General features: G+C 48.7%; 1 protein-coding gene across 2 annotated transcripts in view; it reads right to left on the bottom strand.

Annotated features, from left to right (window-relative positions):
• Window positions 1-20,583, bottom strand: part of pitpnm2 (phosphatidylinositol transfer protein, membrane-associated 2) — a 26,118-nt gene extending 5,535 nt beyond the window's left edge. The window contains exons 1-26 of one of the 2 annotated variants that reach the window (XM_086188228.1): window positions 20,151-20,583; window positions 19,776-19,998; window positions 12,552-12,766; window positions 11,340-11,461; window positions 10,784-11,017; window positions 10,141-10,479; window positions 9,479-9,574; window positions 9,231-9,335; window positions 8,498-8,562; window positions 7,673-7,763; window positions 6,814-6,967; window positions 6,539-6,728; window positions 6,340-6,459; window positions 5,880-6,091; window positions 5,632-5,807; window positions 3,803-3,973; window positions 3,538-3,675; window positions 3,066-3,230; window positions 2,367-2,627; window positions 1,824-1,972; window positions 1,614-1,730; window positions 1,273-1,389; window positions 1,013-1,161; window positions 728-877; window positions 250-433; window positions 45-173 (exon numbers count right to left, since the gene is read on the bottom strand). In XM_086188228.1, the coding sequence (XP_086044354.1) occupies window positions 45-173; window positions 250-433; window positions 728-877; window positions 1,013-1,161; window positions 1,273-1,389; window positions 1,614-1,730; window positions 1,824-1,972; window positions 2,367-2,627; window positions 3,066-3,230; window positions 3,538-3,675; window positions 3,803-3,973; window positions 5,632-5,807; window positions 5,880-6,091; window positions 6,340-6,459; window positions 6,539-6,728; window positions 6,814-6,967; window positions 7,673-7,763; window positions 8,498-8,562; window positions 9,231-9,335; window positions 9,479-9,574; window positions 10,141-10,479; window positions 10,784-11,017; window positions 11,340-11,461; window positions 12,552-12,766; window positions 19,776-19,853 (3,927 nt within the window). In that variant the 5' untranslated portion in view covers window positions 19,854-19,998; window positions 20,151-20,583. The remainder of the gene's footprint in view (window positions 1-44; window positions 174-249; window positions 434-727; window positions 878-1,012; window positions 1,162-1,272; window positions 1,390-1,613; window positions 1,731-1,823; window positions 1,973-2,366; window positions 2,628-3,065; window positions 3,231-3,537; window positions 3,676-3,802; window positions 3,974-5,631; window positions 5,808-5,879; window positions 6,092-6,339; window positions 6,460-6,538; window positions 6,729-6,813; window positions 6,968-7,672; window positions 7,764-8,497; window positions 8,563-9,230; window positions 9,336-9,478; window positions 9,575-10,140; window positions 10,480-10,783; window positions 11,018-11,339; window positions 11,462-12,551; window positions 12,767-19,775; window positions 19,999-20,150) is intronic. The other variant, XM_086188229.1, reaches the window with a different exon arrangement.

Below are 20,583 nucleotides of genomic sequence, written 5' to 3'. Positions count from 1 at the left end.
CAAGGTCATGTGACCCAGGTGACGGCGGTGTGCAGCCTTCATACCTGACACTGGTGCTGCATTTTCTTGGTGGGCCGTCCCACTATGTAGATGTGGGAGGGAGGCAGGCCGATGTTGGTGTAGACAGAGATGTCCTTGGTGGAGCCATAGGCAGCGAAGATCCTCGTATGACCCTGAGCAAAGGGGGGGGGGGTGTCAGCTTCTGAAGTCAGACATTCCAACGCCGCTTCAAGCCTCGACCTCACGTACCTCGTTGATGAGACATTTGAGGAAGTTGGCCTTGTGTCTGAGAGGGTCGTGGACCAGGCCGTCACAGAAGGAGACGATTCCATGAGGGAAGTTATGCTGGGAAAGCCACGCCACCACGCGTTGCTTCTGCATGTCAGGACGGCCGGTCACGTAGACGATCAGGTAGCCCAGGTCCTGCCAGTACCTGCATGCACGCACACGCACGCACGCACACGCACGCTAAAGCTGGTAGAAGGTCTTGTGTGTAATAAACTCAGTGAGCGGTCAACATCTGGTTGATGACTTGTCGGGATCAGCTCACTCTTCCCGTCCACCAACATTAATCGTGCTAAGCTAGCTAGCATAGGTCTCCCTGATGCAACACAGAGGTGGGAGGGGTCCCTACCTTCTTGTCTGACTCTGGGGACGATGGACAATGAGACACTTACTCAGCTGACACAGGCGTCAGTTTATTGATGAAAGGTCATGTGATCTTTACCTCACCACATCCACCGCTCCAGCTCGAACCTTCGGGTCGCTGCCCATGATGGACACACTGGCAGCAAACGAGCCGTCAATACTGAATACGACAACCTCGGTTCCCCGAGGGACGACAGTAAGGTAGCTGTCTGCAAATGTATGATCACCCCTGTGTGTGTGTGTGTGTGTGTGTGTGTGTGGGGGGGGGGGGGGGGGGGCAGAGAGAGACACAAACATTTATGAAAGACACACAAGAGTGAAATATACATTTTTACAAAAAGCAAGTCACAAAGTCGGCATGTACCTGACCACCATTTTGACAGGATACACCCCGATACCCAGCCTCCTGCTCTCGGGGATTACATAAGACACGCGCCCGCTGCTGTTGGTGAGCTCTGTGTCGAAGTACACCCACTCTCCCGAGGGAGGCTGGGTCATGATGTGGACGTCAATCTGCGGGAAACAACCAGATCTTTCACCGCTACGCTCAACTCTCCGACCTTGACACAGATGGTGACATGCTTACGTAACTCATCTTTTTTTGGCGCGTCAACGTGTCATTACCTTCTCTCCAGTAAGGGTGACCATGTCCAGGGGGCCGTACATGAAACGACCCGTTACCATCTGGACGCCGTCCTCCGTGAACACAGCGTCATTCACTCGGTGGTTGGCTGTCACATTCTGATGCCCGGAGGGAGACAAAGAGGGAGTCAGAACTCCGTCCTTTGGTTTAATTTACCGTCATTAACCATCAAGATGGAAAATAAAAGAATGAGGCTCATGAGTTTAATATCAGTTGGTATCAATAACAAAAATCCCTAATTAGAAAATTACACATCACAGTGCCTTTGGATGGGCCTGCAGCCTGGTGTGTGTGCGCCCCGTGTGTGTGTTCTGCCCCTCACCCTGATTTTGACATGCGTCCGTTTGCGTAGCCACTTCTCTCTGGGTTTGGACGGCGTGAACTCAGACACCTCTTTACCATCCAGCTCCAAAATACTGGAGTTCTCATGTCTCATCACCTATGAAAGACATTTTCATTCATTCTGGTTCATCATCGTTGTGCTTCAGCTGCATTAGAGAGCAGATTTCAGAACTAAGAGGACTTTATGAACCTGTCTGAGTAGAAAAGACACAACGTCCGTGGACTCCCAGTAGGAGGCGTGGAAGAGATGAGGAAGGGCCACGGTGGGAAATGCTGTGAGGGCGTCCGGGCAGTAGAGGGCGTAGTCCATCCTCTTACTGCCCCACCACCGAGAGGCGACTAGAGCAGAGAGAGGCAAGATGGAAGGACGACAGATTAGAGAGTAGAAAACACTCTGACCTGGGGTCACTGCAGATTCAGCTCACCCTGAGATGAAGACTTCAAGATTTGTTGAAGTACTTTTAAGGGTTTCACAAGGTGGAATTAGACTCTAAACTAGAGGTACGGATCGCACGCTTGCAAGAGAGGCTCAGACTCTGTAAGAAGCTCGTCAGTAAAAGCACGGACGTGGTTCTCATGACAGAGCCGAGAGGAAGTGAGACGAGGAGGACTGCGGATCTAGCGTGCAGTTTCTACTGATCAGGAGGAGGAGGATGTCAGAGGAGGAAGGAGAGCACTCAGGAAATGAGGATGCAGCCTTCCTCATGTCCTCCTACTACAACTCCCAGGGTACCTTGCTCTATGGTCTTCAGCACCCCAGGTGATGGGGGTGCAGAACTGATGTCTGTGATGTCAGAGGTGACATCGGTGAAGTCAGAGCTCAAGTCAGCGCTCACATCCGAGAGCTCAGACTCCACCCCGTTGAGCCTCGGGAACACCTTTCGGATTTTCTTGCGTGGTCGAGGGGACGGAGTCCGAGAGACAAGTTTATGGAAGGGCCGAGGCAGCTGGGACAGCAGGCTGGGCCTTTTAGCCTGGAGGGGGCGTTTGTGTGCTGAGGGGATGTTTGAAGCAAATGAGAACATATGAATACCAGCTGACAGCTAAACATGTCACAGTCTCGAGAACAGACGTCAACGCTACTGTGGCCAGCAGGGAGCGCTGGAGGAGTGAGGACCCAACGAGAGAATTAAAATGAGACTGAAGTTTGTGTACGAAGACAGAAAATGCTCATCACATTGTTTACATTCTCTTGATAAATCGCATCGTTATTCATGATCACATGACGTGACGATGAAGCGCTCTACTGAGCTGATTCACGGCTGCTTTGACAACCTGGACAGGATCTTCTAGAACACCAACAGTCACATGATGTCACATGATCCAGGGCTTCAGTCACGCCCTCTAACTTTATTCCATCGTCTCTGTGGCGCTTGTGGGCGCTGTGATAGCCGATGAGTGACGCAGCTCAGGAGGTTAGAGGTCAACTTACTGGTGGCGATGTTGGAGGCGGTGTACGCTTCAGCCAAGCCTGACACCTGGCTGGCGATGCTGGCCTCGCTCGCCCTGCGGTTGCAGCGCAGGTGAGGGAGCCCTGGTGACGTGGACGGTGGCGGGTGCGGCCCATCGACAGAGATATGAGAGTGAAGAGTGTCGGCTGTGGAGGCAAATGGCAGAAGCCAGATGTTGTCACTCCGAAGACAAACAAGACAACATGGCTGGTTCAGCACATCAGGTGACCATGAGCGACATTTACTGGGATATTTTTCAGTTGATACACGCTACAGTACTACGTATAGAGCCCCCCCCCCCCCCCAATTTCTCTCCATGAAATAGGAGTACAAGTATGGTGGAAATCATATAACAGAAAAAATGTAAAATTTAAAGTTGGAACAAAAACGAGATAAACAGAGAGAGAAAACGAGTTCAAGAGGACGGATGAGAGGCAGCGCACTGATGCCTACTCTCCACGTGGGGCTGGGAGGTTGGCCAGTTGAGGACTGGAACGGGGATGGACGTCTCGTTCATGTTCTCCGAGCTGCGGTGGGACGTAGCACCGCTGGTCTCCATCAGGATCTGAGGGTTACTCTGGACCGTCTCGACTGGGGGGCCAGATGGACGGAGAGAGAGAGGAGCATGAGAGAAGTGGACGACATGTGAGGAGTGTGACTGTGTGTGTGTGTGTGTGTGTGTGTGTGTGTGTGTGTGTGTGTGTGTGTGTGGACTCACCCAGTAGAGCTGAGTGTCCGTCACCCAGAGGAAAACGCTGGTAGCGCGGGATGCTAAAGGGAGGCAGCAGGTGGAACCTTTTATCTAAAAGAGGCTCGAGGCGGGAGGCCGAGGGGTCAGCCGGATGAAACAGGTTGTAAACTTGCTGACAGGCTGGACGCAGGGCGGAGACTGGAGGACAGAGCAGGAAGTTAGCATGGCAGGAATGAGTGAGCATTGAAGCGAACACTTCCACATCCACGGGTGTGGATTTGATGTCAAAGAACAAAACATTGGAACATCTTCAGCTCGAGTCAACCACGGCCCTGTCGGGTCACTGACTTGGAGACGAGGGAACCGGACGTTCCACAATGACAACTTGCTGGTTTCAGGACTCATTCCCACCAACGGGATGCCCCCTCCCCTCCCCCCAACTCCCCAAACATCGTAATCAGAGATTTCCATTTAGAAAAGGCCACAACAGTGTTTTTCTCAATCAATCAAACAGCAAGAAATATTCCAGAAAATTCCCCAACATTCTGAGATTATAATCAAATGAGATTGGAAATGAATCCAGATGTTGACCTCACAGCTGCTGACCTCTCATCTTCAATCCCCAAAGGTCTCAGGATGGTCTGATCGGTGCTCTTGTGAGCGCTGCAGTCACATATCAAGTTCTCTTTCCCTCTAAAAAAAGATCAGACACGTGACCTCTGACCCCTGACACCAGCTTCACAGCTGCAGACGTGCGTCCTGCATAAGAGGGAACATCAGAGGCTACACGAGATATTTATTGCGCTTCTGGGAGAAGGAAAGTGATCAGAAAGACCTCCCGGCGAGCAGAGAGCGTTCCCACAACAGTGGCCGTGTGAGATAAGCTGGAGAATCGACCGGTCAGCTCTCGTTCCTGCTCTCACCTGTGGTCAAGAAATACGCGTCACAACCAAAAGAATGAGATTGCAGCTGGCGTCTCCCTTTGGTGTAAGGTGAGAAGTTCTGATTCTTTACGAGAAAGGAGCCAGCTGAGGTGGTTCAGGTGTCCGGTCAGGATGCTATCCAGGCGCCTACTTGGTGAGGAGTTCCAGGTACACCCAGATGGGAGGAGCCTGCAGGGCAGACCCAGCTCCAGGTGGAGGGACGACATCTCCACACCGGCCTGGGACCACATCAAGATCCCCGGTCAGAGCGCTGGAGCTCATACATCCATCACCCACCTTCAGAGAAGAGGTTAATGATGGATGCACTTTCAAACAATCCAAGATTCAGTTTGTTAGCCTGTAGCACGCGGGCGTCTTCCCCCAGACATCATGACCAGGGAGCGGTCCTGGTGTTTTAGGCCTGGAATGTTTTTGGAGAACTTTATCTGTGCTTAAGGTGCACTTTCATCCCTGTGGTCATTGGACTCATCCGTAGCCACGTGAAATCATGTCAGTTAGTCTCGATTTAGGTTTCAAGTCACACCAATTCAAGCAGACTAAGCAAGAACAGGTTTGCTGAGGGGCAGACGTGCTCTCTGAGGTCAGGGTCCAACATGTCAGCTCTTGAGAAAACAGCAGAAGTTCACGTCAGATTTAACCCTAACTAACCCTAACCCTAACCCTATCAGGGTATCTTTGTTTACATCAGAACAAAGGCTGCATTAAGACGGCCCATAATCCTTTGCTTTTTGGTTTGTTTCCTACAGTTGGGTGAGACTGCGCTCCAGCCATAAAGGAGCTGCACTCGGGTTCACTTAGCAACTGACTGAGACACTTCATAGTCTTAGTAGAACTCAATAAACCTTAATATTATCTATATACATATATACATATGTATATATTTGAGAAAAAGTGCACAGAAACCTTCCTCACCATCCAGCGAGGGCACCACAGTCTTCCTCAGTGCGAGCACCAAGCCCAGAGGAGACCCAAACAGGAAGAAGTCGGTCACCTCGAAGTCGAACTTTCCCAGGGAGCCTCCCTCCAGCATGGTGCTGTTGCTGGAGCGCCGCGAGCCGGACTCCCCGTGGAGCACGCTGGAGTGCAGACTGAGAAGACATCGATAAATCAGCTGAAACCTGTGGATACCGAAGACGTCAGTGCCCACGTCTGAGTCTCACCTGGTCAGGAAGGCTTGGTGGTGTTTGATGGTGTCCAGTTCGTAGGTGGAGGAGTCGCTGCGCTTGCGTGGGAGTTGTTGCTTGGGGTCGTCGGGCCCTGAGCTGCGGGGGATGTCGATGTTGCTCCGGCTGAGATGGCGACTTCCTTCCAGGGACGGTGATGAAGGTGAGACGCTGTTTATGACAATACCTGGAGACAGAAGGTCGGTGTCCTGAGGGACAGAAACAGAAAATATGACTTCTCCTCTGTGCTGCATCAGAGAGCTGAGACCAACGCTAGTTAGCAGGTGGGAAGTGTGAGCAGTGCTCCACAAAAGTCATTTCCTGGCATGTTCCTTTAAGAGATTTCAATTTTAAGAAGCATGACTTTGAAAGGGCGGCTGGTGGACCGAGTCCCATCTGAGCTTCGGGTCATTTCAACTCCTACTAACACATCGAGTGAGACGCCTCCGATTGGTACCTGCACGCTGATGGCGCTGCCTCGTCTGCTGCTGTTTTGGCTCTCCAACACCGTCACGGAGCTGCTGCACAGGGCGTCAAAGCCCAGGATGCCGCCAACGCAGTCGCCAATGACACACACCTGTAGGGCAGAGGAGATCCTCCATATGAATACACACCTGAGCGGCCCAGATCCCTCCTACCTCACTCGACCTGCTCACCTGTCCGGTAAAAGACAATCCTTCTGAAGACTTGATGAAGTCGCTGTACACCTGATTGGCTCTCAGGATGACAGCGGCGACGGCGTCTTGGTACTGTGGTGCAGACGTAGCCAGAAGGGGCAACGCCGCCAGTGGGATGTGGTCCTGACTGCTGGACAGGCAGCTCTCGTCGTAGCTGTAGGGGCTCAGACTGCAGGGGAGGGGGAGAGCAGGTGATCATCCGCCTGCGTTTCTACAAGTCACTTCAGAAACTGTTGCAAATGTGCTGCTCTCACTTGGAAACAAGCGAGAATGCGTCGACACACACAGCCGGACAGGGGACCAATCGGATGGCGATGCGGCCCAGCGCTGTGGGATAATGGACCCTCATCACCGTCTCAAAGGCTCCACTCAGAGTGTTCATGTCTCCCTGCTTACTGTTCTGTTCACCTGCACACAACCAACAACAGTACTGCGTTTATTTACTGTGCTACTACTGAAGTGAGCCCAGCAGAGATACTTGTGGTAAGACTTTTTTACTGAAACAGTTAAGAGACTCTTTACCCAAAAAGTCATTTGTTTACCATCAGATGTCCTGAATTCACAAAGCTTTTCATGCGTCTTTGCTGATGAAAGATGTGGGGACAGTGGTTCAGTTCGTCCACACGTCCCCCTTCCCCTTCTTCAGTTTTGGCTCTAATGTCCACTGGAACGAATACATTTACTGACTGACTTTCCACGACTTCTTGGTGAATCCAACGTCCTGAAAACATCAGCCACATACGTGTCGCTGGAAGCTGCGAGCCGCCAGGAAGTTACTCTGGTCACCACGGAAACATCCGTCGATGGATTGAATTCTGGATTCATCAAGAAGTCATGCAGAGGCAAAAATATCATCAAGAATCCAGGACATCCGACAGCAAGTACTTGACAAATGACACTTTAAAATATCAAGTTCGATATCTGATATCTGACAAAAACTTCACCTTAATAATAAAATGAAAAAAAAGGATTGATAGCGGGATTCATGGAATCCTGCTTGAGCTCCCAGTTGGAATCAGACCTGCAGACGCGACTGAAGGGTTCAGTCTGACAGTTTAGACTCTCAGCTGATTTGAGAGCGTGAACGTTCAGAAAATGCTGCTGCTGTTATACCGGAGCCGGTGTCCAGAATATTTCCTCCGTGCAAGACCAGAACCAGGACGTGAGTCTTGGACGGCTGAAGACACTGCTGAGACGGGCAATCCTGCAGGCGAGAGCAGAGGGAAGAGTTAAGAGGACGAGGACGGGGTAGCGGCTGAGTGAGGGGAGGACGGAAGCAACACCGAGGGCTGAATGCTGCTGTTCCTGCCTTGAAGAAGTTCATACTCTGACAATCCCTGAAGCCAAATTAAACAGATACATTCTGGTTCGACGTGATGCTCCACCGGGACCTGCACTGATGTCCTCTCTGATTTCTGCTGACAGTGAAAAATTGAAAGAAGTCAAGCAGCAAGATTGAAGCTGGACACAACGCAAAGAAGCATTTGCAGGTAATTTTCCAAGCCAATTGAATAATGATGAAGTTACGAGAACCCACCTGGAAGACCCTCACGGACCCCCGCGCACCCCCAGACCCTGGACTGTGTTCTATCATAAGCTCTATTCCTAAGAGGTCTGATGGCGTCACACTGCGCTCTCTAAGAATGACTTCCCGTCGTTCTTTGTGCTCCGGTGTTTTACAGACGCTGACATTTCTCCTTCTGTCAAAACCTCACGAATCGATCCAGAACCAGCATCAATACACCCTCCTACTGGGATCCAACCAGTGCAGACCATTGTCTTCTAACTGGAGGAATCAGGCTGGGAGTGTGTCCTGATGCCTCTCGGCTGGCAGAATGACAGAGAGCGGAGGGCCGGCGTCACCTAGCAGCTGTTTAATTAAAGGTGTTAGCGTGAGAGAGACATGGATGAAATTAGAAAATAGTGAAGAAGCTGTACCTCCATCTGCGCCTCCTCGTTACTCATGGCAGCGTACTCGCCCCCCGACTCCTGATACAAGGTTTCTGCCAATGAGAGATTTCACTCGTTCACTGATACAAAGACGAAAGAAAACCTGAAACTAAAAACGTTGCTCCTGTGGAACGATTTTGTCATCTTTTCCAAGTGGGAGATCCTGAGAGCCAGTAAATGTACCATCACTGGTACAATTACTACAGCACAGAAGAATACTGGTACATTTACTACAGGACAGAAGAATACTGGTACATTTACTAACTGCTGTCACAGCGAGCTGTTTGGTGATGTGTTCACTTGCTCACTCAGAAGAAGGTAAACAAGAGCATCAGTTCCTTCCTTTAGCACCTTAATGTGCTCAGAGGGATGTTGCCCCCCTTCTTTTGTCCCCCCAAATGTACACAGCCAGTTATCATTTGTCCAAGGCCCCCCCACACACACACACACACAATCCCGACCCCCCCCCCCCCCCCCCCAATCATCCACCACATGTTGAGCAACCCTTAACAGGCACCTGGATGGACCGCAGGAGAGCAGACGGGGCCGACTGTGTCTGCAGACCTCGAGCTGGGAGGCAAAGTAAGACCTGCTCACCCCATGTGACCTGTATTTAGGTAAAACATCCACACACACTTCTGCCCTCCAATATGTTTGATCTTTTTACCACAGGGCTGAGACGTCAACAACAAGGAGCCGGCGGCGGCGGCGGCTCACCCACCTTGTGCTTCGTCCACCTCTATCGTTTCGATCTTGTCCATCAGATCATTGGAGCTCCATTTGGTGATCTCCTTAGCAAACATCTCCTCGTTATCAGAGAAGTCCTCTGCAAGACAAAAGCAAGACCTGCAGCTCAGAGCGGGGCTGAGTACCCTCAAGGTACACCTGCAGCCCACAGTCGGCCGGCCTGCAACCTGACCTTTAACCAATAAGTAAAGACCTGAGGACGCGGTGCAGAGACGATTTTACCGTGCGCATCAAAGAACTCGTCATCGGTGCTGTCTTCTGAGTCGCGGGCGATGCTCTGCATCCTCCACTCTGAGATGCTCTGATGAGATGGACTCCCTGCAAACACATCAAACACAGACGTCAGCCCCCCCCCATCTTCTTTAAGTGTTTTCTGTACTGTTTGGGTCAAAGAAAGCAGCTTCTGGGCTCCCAGCTAAGAGTCACTCTCATACAGGAGGTGCTGCGCCTTTGTAGTCACAGTTCAGAAGCTTTTCAACACAAGAAACCGGGCAGCTCAGGGGCTGTGTTAGAAAAAGTTCACCTCACAAGTCCTCAGGTAAAATAGGAAGATTTCCTTCTGATATATTAGAGAAGTAAAACCTGACAAACTTTATGGCCTGGCCAGAGTTTGGCTGGAAGATATTCCGAAGCTCTCAGGGAGGAAGCAGGAAGGGGAGAGCTAAGAAAAATGTCTGATCTATATCTGACCCTCCCTTCAAGACTGCGGCAGAGAAGAATGTGTCCTAGCGGACTGGAGGTACGAGCCTTCACAGGTATAAGGGACGTAACCACAACAAACCAGGAATGATCATGGTGACTAAAAGAAGGAGGAGCTTCTGGCAGGAATTCTTTGTGGTATAAAAGTCATGTGGTGAATGCAGCAGAAAGCCCCTCCTCCTCACCGCCTCGCTTCGATGACCTGTTGGAGGATCTGGACGACGTGGACCACTGCTTAGTGAGCTCCCCTCGATTCTCCAAGGAGTCTCCAAGCTTCGCTCTTCCTCCCTCTGCCTCTGCGGTGGACCCCCCAGTCTCAGCGGCCGCCTCCTGGTCCTGGCTGACGGAACAGCTGTTGGTCTCCGAGCCCCCCTCCTCATTCAGGCTGTACTGGGCCATCTTCTTCGCCAAAGCAAGCTGGGTCTCCAGCTCCAGCTGCCTGATGTCCTCGATGGTCAGTCCGTACCACTCGTCCTGCCAGCACCACGCCTGCCGGTGGGCTCGAACCATCACTTTACGCAGGCCTGTGAGACGACAACAAGGATTCACTACGGTAACAGCGGGAAGGTCACTCACGCCGCCTTCAGTCACATTGGTGCGGGTTCTTTACGGGTCTTTTTTTCCTGTTTGAACCTGATTTGGGGACTCAGAACGAGGTCATGTTTGGTGAGATATGAGGCTGGCTATCAGGCATGGAACCGGTTCCCTGTTGGTGTGACAGGCCTGAAGAGCGTGCAGACCCTGGTCATCGGGGTCACATACTAAGAAAGAGAAGGAATGAACCTGTTGTAGTTGTGCGTAACAGACTGAGGCTCGCGCTGCACCTACCCACGTCATGGATGAAGCGTTCTATCTTGGACTGCATGCCCCAGTATCGGAACTCCACTTTGCAGAGCTTGTAGGCGCACATGACTGAGCTCTGACCGGGACCCTGGTTGATCTCCTCGATCCAGTCCTCTGACAGCGGTCCCCGCTTGGTCTTGACCGACTGGTACAGCTTAGGGTCTTCTTCCACCAGGTATTCATGAGGAGGGATGTAGTCCTTGACGATATCTATGGGGTCTACACGCGGGGGAACAAAATGATCATAAATCACGAGAGTGGGTGTGGATCTGAAAAGCAGGTATCAGCAGGAAAGATGTTGAGAGGGGACCTGGGAGTAATCACTCCCTGTAGGGGGACGCGTCTGGACCAGGCTGCTCATTTCTCAACATCCCAGTGAATTTTAGTATTCAGAGTCTGCACACAATCTCCTACACTCCAGTCTCCATCCCCCTGCATCACACTGTCCTCCCTGTAAACAACATCTTTGATTCCTCGTCCTGCTTCTGAGGAGCCGGCGACCAGCCGATCGCGCCGCAGCTTATCTCTGAGACAGACTTACCTACTGTTCTCTGTCTCTTTTCAGCAGAGGACAAACTGAAGACATCCGCTTGGTTTCCAGTATCCGGTTTGTAATAGGTCTCGATGTCTATTGAGAATTTCTCCACAAATGGACACGTGTACCTGAGAAAAACAGAGCAGCAACTGTAGCATCTCTTGGAAACACCTTCTTCCATCATTTTTATTTTTGAACACGGGACAATTCTTGGTTTGTAGGGGACTGAAGGAATACTCTAGATAACCCTGAGGAACGTTTAGCCCAACACACACAATCATGGCAAGAGGAATCCTAGGAAAGCCTTTCTGGAGTTATGCTAGCACTTCTCACCCGCTACTACTTATGACGCTAAGCTAACTAGCTGCCAAACTGGGTCTGATCTCCCTGACAAAGAGGGAGAGGGTATAAATCGACCGGCTCAGGGTGTGATGGTCAGCCAGTCAAAAAGTCTGTGTTTTCTTCAATCGACTGCACATTTTATTTAGGATGAAAGACCTTTTCTAGAAAATGGTCGATGTTTTTAAGAATTCCATACCGCCACACTTGGGAGTACGTTATATTTTTTTTAACTCCATGGCGACAAAATAAAGGCCCACCGTTTTCAAATAAAAGCAATCTTAGCCTGTCGATGTGAAAAAAACAAACAAACCCAGCAACACTCTTTTAATGAGCGTCATTTGACGGTACCCAGTTGCCCCGCTGGATGACGTCATAGAAAAAATGTCTACTTCATCACTCGCTTAGGGCTAGAAAAGTAAGGATAATAGGTCCAGGCTGAAAATACCTGAAGCTCATCTTTAATGTCATCAAATGTACGAACTTGGTGCCAAATTCATAAAACCTTGTTGGTCCGAGAACGCGGTCAAGTTAAGCGTCATCAGCGGGATGTAAGAAGCTGGCAACCGATGGCGGCGATTACTCAGCTGAAATGATTCCAAATGAAAGTGGCTCCGTGGGCAGTTTCAGGTGAACGTTATTTCATCCCTCAAATTGAAGAATCAAGAAGCCATACCATATAAACCATTAACAACGTTTTACTACTGAAAGGCGAGTCTCTCTCTGAATACCATCTGCCTTTAATCACTTAATGTAACCTGAGTGTGAGCACAGCTGTGCCACCAGGCGCTGAGGGATGACCTCATTTCCTGTCCTCGCTGCAGTTTTGTTATATCTTGGTTCTCCTTTAATTCTCCGAGAGCACATAGATTCCCTCACCGGGTTCGTGTGTAGGGGTAGGCGTTCCACGACTCCTCCTCCACCCGAAGGGCAGCTTGTGGCAGGATGGCACAGAACCAGGATGGGATGTGTTTGCCGATGTGATAGACCTTGTGTGTGTACTGACCCGAGCCTCCGGGGCCGTCCTCGTAAGGCTTGTTCTCCAGGATTTCCACGCCGCTGCCCTCGCCACAGCTCTCCTCTCGGCTCTTTTTCTGCAAGGTGGCAGAAAGATGTCGAGAGAGAGAGAGAGAGAGAGATGAAGTGATCACAAACCTTTTCTGGCTCAACGTCTCGTTTGTATAGATATGTAAGTTTTGAAATTCCATGGACATCAGATTTACTGAAGTTTAAACATCCTAGAATTAAGGCTCAGAGGTCGCAGATCCTTCCATCCTGGCCCCGCTGCCCTTGCCAAGCGCTTTTGCCTCATTCTCAGAGGAATAATGCATGGAAGGAAAAGCGATGAGCTGGAAAGAAGAAAAAAAAGCTGCCACAAAGAAGAAAGAGACATCTCCTCTTCAACCTCTTTTTGCTGTCCTTAAAACAGTTTGTAATTATAGTCTGAACTTTATTAAATAGGGACGATGCATTATAACATAGCTCCAGTACAAAAATGCAACTGATGGGCTGCACAGAGATTTTATCAAAATAAAACCTGCAGCCTCCATTTTTTTTTAATGTTCCTTTGCTTGAGGCAAAGATGGGAACTCGAGTCTTCACTCAAGACGCGGACACGTGACTTGATACTAGGACTCAGGTTTTGGGACTCATGAATAATCTTTCTTTGGTGCATTGAGGAACTATCTGATGAGCTGAATGTCATTCCCTCCAGCCATGTGCGACCACGATGGGCACCACGAGCCTACCCGGTCCATTTGTAATAAAAAAACAAATTCAAATCAAACAATAAAAGGAATCTGAGAAACATCTTAACAGGCCAATCACTTGCTAATGTGAAAGCTAACGTTTAGGTTATTCAAAATTGTTTAACATTAGCCCAGCTGAGTCAGCTACATGCTAGCTTGCTACCTGCTTTGAGGGACTTGAGCTGATTCGTATTTGCTGAGTGTTTTCTAGGAATGGTTTTACCATAAAAACTACAACTTATTCATGTAGACACCTGCTTGCTAATGTTAGCTCAGCTGCTATACGTTAGCTTGCTGCTAGCTTTGTTGGTAATCCACCTGATTTGATCGGTGTCTGTGTTTGATCTTTTGACATGACAAGTGTTCTCAGTGCTAGCCTACTAGCTAACGTTACACCAAGACAAAGACGTGATGGTCAACCGTATTAAATCTATGGGGTTTTTGTGGCTCCAAAAAATCTGTACTAGGCACAGACTCTTTACTTTTGATCTTTGTGTTCCTTGGTGTGTTATTTTGTAATGTATTTCCCTGTGTGTACTCCAGTGTGTGTGTTTTCAAATGGTGCTTGTCAGCCACAGCCCATGCTAAGTCTGTTTTGTTTAGTGAGTTTAGTTCCAGTCTTTTACTTTAATAAACTATTAGTTCCTCATCTCAATTCTGCTCTGATTTTGGGTCCTGCCTCCACACCAACCTGACCAGTACTTCCAGCAGGATGAGCCCTGCAAACCTCTTGGCTTTGAGGGGTCAGTTTAGCTGGAGCTCAAGTCAGTAACTTCCCTTCAAGCCTGTAAGCATGTCAAGCATGGAAGATCCTGCCAGGCAGCAGATGGTTCTGAGCAGAGCGTTAAGCCTGTTGCTCCATGGAGGGACTCTGAGATTAGAGCATCACTCTATGAGCGTACTGGTTGTTCTCCATTCATACTGGAACCGTCTGGTTCGGATCACCCGACTTTAGCACATCAGCACGAACCAGTAAGGGATTCTGGTTGGGGAGGAACTGAAACTGCCCCAGTGTCTCCCTTTGGGGAAAAAAAAAAAAAGAATCAAGAACACATCCATTTTCAAGCTTTTACCAGGTGATAAATGTGCTGCTTCTGACAGAGATGGGATAAATTTATGTTGATTATTTTATTTTATTTACCAATTTGCACTTTGTAAAAAAAAAAAAATTAAAAATTCAATTTCAAAAACTGTTTCATGCGTTGTATAACATACAAAATAATAACCATTAAAAAGAACCTCCCAATCGATTTGGGATACATTTGACATCTCAATGCATTTGTTTTTGCTGTTTCTTTATAATTAGAACCGTGTCGTCCACTGCTGCCTTCATACGTGACCCTGACAACGATGCAAACAAAAGCAATGATAGAAACAGTGATAATATTCATGAATAAAGTATCAGTGCAGGCAGACTGACTCACACTGAACAATTGTGGATTGATGCAACGCCAAACTTTTTTCATCTCCATTTTATATTTCACATTATTACATGTTATAATTGACACGTACCGGAGATGTTGTTGACTGCTGTTGCTGCTGGATTCATTGTTTTTATCTCTGCTGGCAGTATAATAAATTGCCTCTGGGGAAGAATCTCTTTCCTTGAACCCTGACCTTTGACCTTTCTGTCATCCAGTGTTGTTTATATTGAGACTTTGTGGAGCTGCTCCGTGCGTGCTGGGAGACCATCCCTCCGCTGTGGCTCTTTCTTTTTTTTGTCATCTCTTCTCAGTGCTTAAAGGTTTTTTTGGGGGGGTAGATGGTCCTTCCTGGAACCGAGGGTCTAAGAATAGAGGGCGTTGCTCCTTCCACAGATCTCCGAGGTAAAATGCGATTAGTGATTTGAGGCCATCGAAGCAAGCATCCAGTAAAAAGAGGGCAGCGGCCTCCAACGTGGCTCATAATCCAAACTCATCTGTACCCTGTTGCTTCAGATGAACAAACTAATGAGGTAGTAATTAGTGTCAATATGTAGTATTCAGTTCAATAAATCACACCCATGATTGACACTTTAATGTACTGTCTATAAATGAACCGCACTTTTGATTAATAATTCAATCTTTGTGGGCATAATGAGCTTTAATCTGAGCGGCCAAGTGTAGATTGTACATTCAGGTTTCAAAGCGATGATTGAAAACCTATTTCATTCCTTCCTGTGTCATGAGCAGCAGGTTGAGAAACTGCGCTGCACGAATACAAATCACGGCGACTGTTATTAACATGGAGAGGGCGAGGGGCTCGGGGTCAACAATGAGAGCTCAGATTGAACACGGAGCTCTCTGCTGAAGACTTTTGGGACGTGATATCAGTAATGAAGGTCAGAGGAGGCAAAACGCTGGAAAATTGCTGTAATCTAGCAGGTAATGTAATTTAGGTGAGGAGCTGAGGGCCTCAAATTACACTCCTTGTATCTGCATCCGCTGTGCTGCACTGAGGGCGGAGAGCTTCCAACGGCGGTATTAATGACCCACATCTCGGAGCAAAGAGCAACAGTCGGCGGCGCAGCATTAGCCTGCCATCATGGAGGTTTATGACTCTTTATTAAACAAGAGCGAAGTCTGAAAATCCTCCAGCTGACATGTTTCTTTGTGGAAAGTTTTCCCCCTAGCAAAGGAGCACGGAACTAAACGGACGGCCTCAGTGAGAGTCAGCCCACCTGGCTGTAATATCCCCCTCACTACGGCCTCCGGGGCTCTGCTTCAACCCACAAGTGTCCTGCCCTCGCAGCGAGGGTCACGAATGTGAGGATGCTGCGTCTGCTGCTGAGGAATCTCAGCAGACAGAAACACACATGGCAAAGAAAAATGTAAGTCCAACCAGGGTGATGACAGGAAGGAGCAGGAGACAATGTTGCATCTCAGAGGTACGTTAGATTTAAAAGTGCTTCTGGTGTGAAAGGTCCACCAGGGAACTCTGAGGTACCACCCGGTGCTCGCTGGGTTACCTCGCAATGCAGCCCGACAGTGGTTCGGGCCAAACGTGTCCTCTGAGGAGATGGGGGCCGCTCAAAACAACAATGGCGTCTCTGGAGGTTAGTGAAGACGCTGCTATACTGTTAGCTCTACTGGAACTAGAGAGGCACCTGCAGGGTATTTATAGAAAGCTTCTATCCTTTTCCAAAAAGTTCCTTAGGAGGAATTCCCAGCTGGTTCTGTCTGCTGGGTCAGGTGACTCATCGGCTACTTGCCTAGCTTGATGACAGGAAGTCTCCATTGCTTTGGACGATCGGATTTTTAGAAGCTGGCTTTAGACTTTAGTTTGGAAGTTACCTGGTTGGCCAACTGCTCCGGTGTGCCTACATACGTTAGCTTGCATTAGCTACCGTTAGCTGCGCGGTTTTCTACTCTCCAGAGTTTTTTGAAACTAAATGAGACTTTACTCTGTCTTCAGTGTCACTGCACACAGATACAAGTAAATACCCTGGATCGCCTGCCCGTGTCTGGGTCAGGAGTATCAACCTAAAATACATGAGCACACAGAGGACAGAACATGTAAACCCCACACTGAAAAGACCTGGGACAACCGGCACTCGAACCCGGGACCCTCGTTCTGTGAGGGGTCAGTGCGTTTCAGAGCAGCAGTGGATATTAAAGCGTGCCTCATGATGTCTGAAGCAGCTGCTCCTCAACCCTCCCCTCAGTAACGCAGCCTAGAATGGGAGGGACGCATCCACCCCTGAAACAATGGCAGTTAAAAACAATGAATCAAAAGGAGGAAATGATGTCAAATGAACCAGATTTGGGCCACCAGAGGAGGATAAAATGCATCTCTGGTCTGAAATGAAGGAGCAGAAGCATAGAAAAGAGGAGGTTGAGGAGCTGACAGAGAGAAAGACGAGGACGGAGTGAAAGAATCCATGTCCAATTTTGAGAAGTGCTACTAGCTGCTGGACCACGCTGCTGGAATTCTAATGGCCTTGGCTTTGCTGAGGGTCTCGTTTCTGCCGGGCTGAGCTGTCCCTGAATATTTCATGTGACACTGCAAGGTTAGCATGAGCCGGGGGTACAGGACTCCCTTCCTCAGGCCGCCGGTTTAACAGCAACAGAACCCGCATGCGTCATCATCACGAGCTGCCCACGGATACGTGCACGCCGCTCTGCTCCGTGCTTCTGCAACTGGCAACACCGAGAACAAGAGCAAGCGATATTTAAAGAGCATCAGCTGCCATAAAATTTTCAAAAACTGGGGAAAACGTTAGATTCTCTAAAAGGCAACTCTGGTCTGCTTGAATACCTCTCTCATTGAATCCAGACAGAAAAAAAAAAATCTTGTCATTTAAAAAAAAGGTTAACATCCCAGTTTGGTCCTCCAGTTTAGTGATTAAATGATTTCATCTCTCAGTTCCTCCATATTTATGTCATCAGACGAAACAGATCAAATCATTTAGTCTCCTCCAGAGATTCACATCTGCTTCTGACACAAGATCAGCTTTGAGGGCCCAACGTGTGTCATGTGTCCGACGCGGGGCTGCTGATTCTCTGGCTCCACCGGCTCCTGCAACCACTGGGTGATTAATTTAAAGCCGACTGGTCAGCTGAAAGGACATCGGTTGCCAACTATAACACATCTGCTTGTTCCAGACTCATAAATATCAGGACTGGATCTTTTTTCTTTCCTCATTTGTGATGAAAAACAAAACGTCACAGGACACTTTAGGTCCTGGGAAATTTAGACGATCACTTTTTCAGATTCTTACATTTTATAGAGTAAACGATTCATCACCTGATATTGATAATAATGGGCAGATTAATAAACATTAAAATGCGCGTTGGTCGCAGCCTGATTGGCCACAGAGTGAGGTTGCCTTGTACGCCCGGCGGACTCGTGTCCATGACAGCCGACGGATGAACGAGCCAACAGAGGCACGCAAATAAAACTCCTGGCTGTAGTAATATTGTGTAAAACATCCTGGCTACTCCCTGCTTGGGAGTATTTATATCTAATTAATACGTGTGTGTGTGTGTGTGTGTGCGTGTGTGTGTGTGTGCGTGTGTGCGTGTGTGTTGGTGGTAACGAAGGAACACGTCAGCCTGTGCAACTGATTGTTGACACCTGGAATATCACATGACTTCATTCCAACAGGCCTTCATGTTTATTGTTCTGTCACTGCAACTTCCTTTAGTCAGGTGTATTTAAAAAAAAAATTTTTCTTATATCATAATTTAACTGGAGTTTCCTTCCCTCGACAGAAGCAGGGTTAAAATAAAGGAACGCCATGGAACATGAGGTTCTCTTACGTGTGAGTGATGTATATGTCCCGAACTGTACGCCTTGCTGAGAGCTAGACATCCCGTCGTCATGGTAACCCTGACTCCACCATCACGTCTGCCCTCCCTCCACGTCTCCCTCTCTCCCCGTTTTCCTTCTTGCCCATATCACAAACAAATGATGGCAGCTACCGCCATGCTGCGGCTGATGTCACTGGTTACCCTGGTTACCAGCCCTCAACTGCGATGCTGAGCAGGAAGGAGGGGTCCAGCGGTGGATGTGTGTCTTATTTAATGCTGCACTTGAGGCCCAGATGCAAAGAGGAATTGCGTTACATGTGTTGTAATTCCTTCCTTCCCGTGACGAAGTAACACCAGTCAGCTGCTCCTCCACTGATCTCACCGGAAGACGCAGTTTTACTTGAGTTTGTGCTTCTTTGCTTGGTCTCAAAACGTGTGGAGACATGACAGGTTTGCAATTAGAAAATTTGCACGAGAGCCAAAGTTTTTAAACTCCAATCAAAAAGATGACTTTTTAAGTAATTACATGGGGGGGGGGGGGGTTGGCCTGTACACATTCTACATCACGTTCACATTGAAATCACAGTCCATTAAAAGTGAAAATATTGATCACCACCACTTTAACTGAGAGACGTCCAAATAGCATCCATTATTATCATTCCATTATTCACGTCCTTCTATTTCAGTGCACATTACTGAATCAACCTGAGATATTTGAGGTTAAGGGATGAGATATTTTCCCACATGCAGAAAAGGGTCATTTATTTGTTTAGGAAAACTTCTTAAGAAGCAAAAAAACTCCAAATGTGCGATGAGACACTTGTTTTTCCTCCTGATTTGTGGCTCATTCCTGGGCTCAGAGAGATGTTTTCTTCAAGGATATTTCAACGTGAGTGTGTTTGCACAAATTTATGAAACATAATCCTGAGACATATGGTTCCCCATCTGGAGTGCAGGAAAACATGTGACCCTTAACGTGTTCTTCAACGCTCGCGTAGTGGTGCGACATGACACCTTAAACTCCTGACCTCCGCCTCCACACACAAATATGACCTCTGACCTCTCATTAACCACAGCGACATCACACCTTTGAGCTGAGCGTTGAGGAGAAAACGCACACTCACCTGGATCATGTAGAGCTGAGCGATGCGGTACTCCTCCACGCTCATTGGCATGGGGATGCGATATTCCTTGATCAGCATGGTTGTGATTGTGTGTGTGTGTGTGATTGTGTGTGTGTGTGTGTGTGTGTGTGTCCAGAGGGGAAGAGGGTCAATGTTCCTTTCAGTAGTCTTTGCTACCCATGCACCATGTTCAAAGAACCAGGATGGAGGTCATCGTTTGCACCTGAGAGAGGACGAAGGCAAAAGTATGAGAACATATGTAGCTTGTTGTATTACTCACTGTTAGCACACAAGATTAAAGCCCCCGTAAACAAGCCAACACAATCCTGTGTGTCCTCCAGCCCTCCTGGATCTGCCAGGAGGAAATCCACTGACCTAGCAACATCTCTGAAATCCCCAGCAAGCTAAATCCAGACTAAAGGTCCAGCCGGTTGTGGTCAGTGCAGCTTGACATCCAGCCGGTGTCCTGAGTGGCTCTGTATCGCTAACAGTGCTGAGGCTCGCCCTCTCCTTCGAACTATGACCACTGTAAGCCAGAGTCCTACGGCTGAGCAGAAGGGATGAGATGAGGGGGGGGGGGGTCACATGACAATGACTACTTAATCTTAGATTAACAAGGACTTTATTTCTGATGCTGCCTTCACCTCAGGGGAGGAGGAGGAGGAGCAGCTGAGATCTGTCTGATTAGACCTGGAGCCCAAACAGCCGGTTTCATACGTTGTGACCCAATGTGGGCGGAGTCATGGCTTGCAGAGCCGCAAGTAGAGGCTTTAGAACTATGACAAAATTCTTAGGTGGGTGAAGTATC

Source organism: Aulostomus chinensis, chromosome 19 (genome assembly GCF_037954235.1).
Source record: "Aulostomus chinensis isolate RoL2024-O1b breed Wild chromosome 19, RoL_Achi_v1.0, whole genome shotgun sequence".
Taxonomy (NCBI): Eukaryota; Metazoa; Chordata; class Actinopteri; order Syngnathiformes; family Aulostomidae; genus Aulostomus; species Aulostomus chinensis.
The sequence above is the reverse complement of the archived record's forward strand: the minus strand, read 5'-3'. Positions and strand labels throughout refer to the sequence as shown.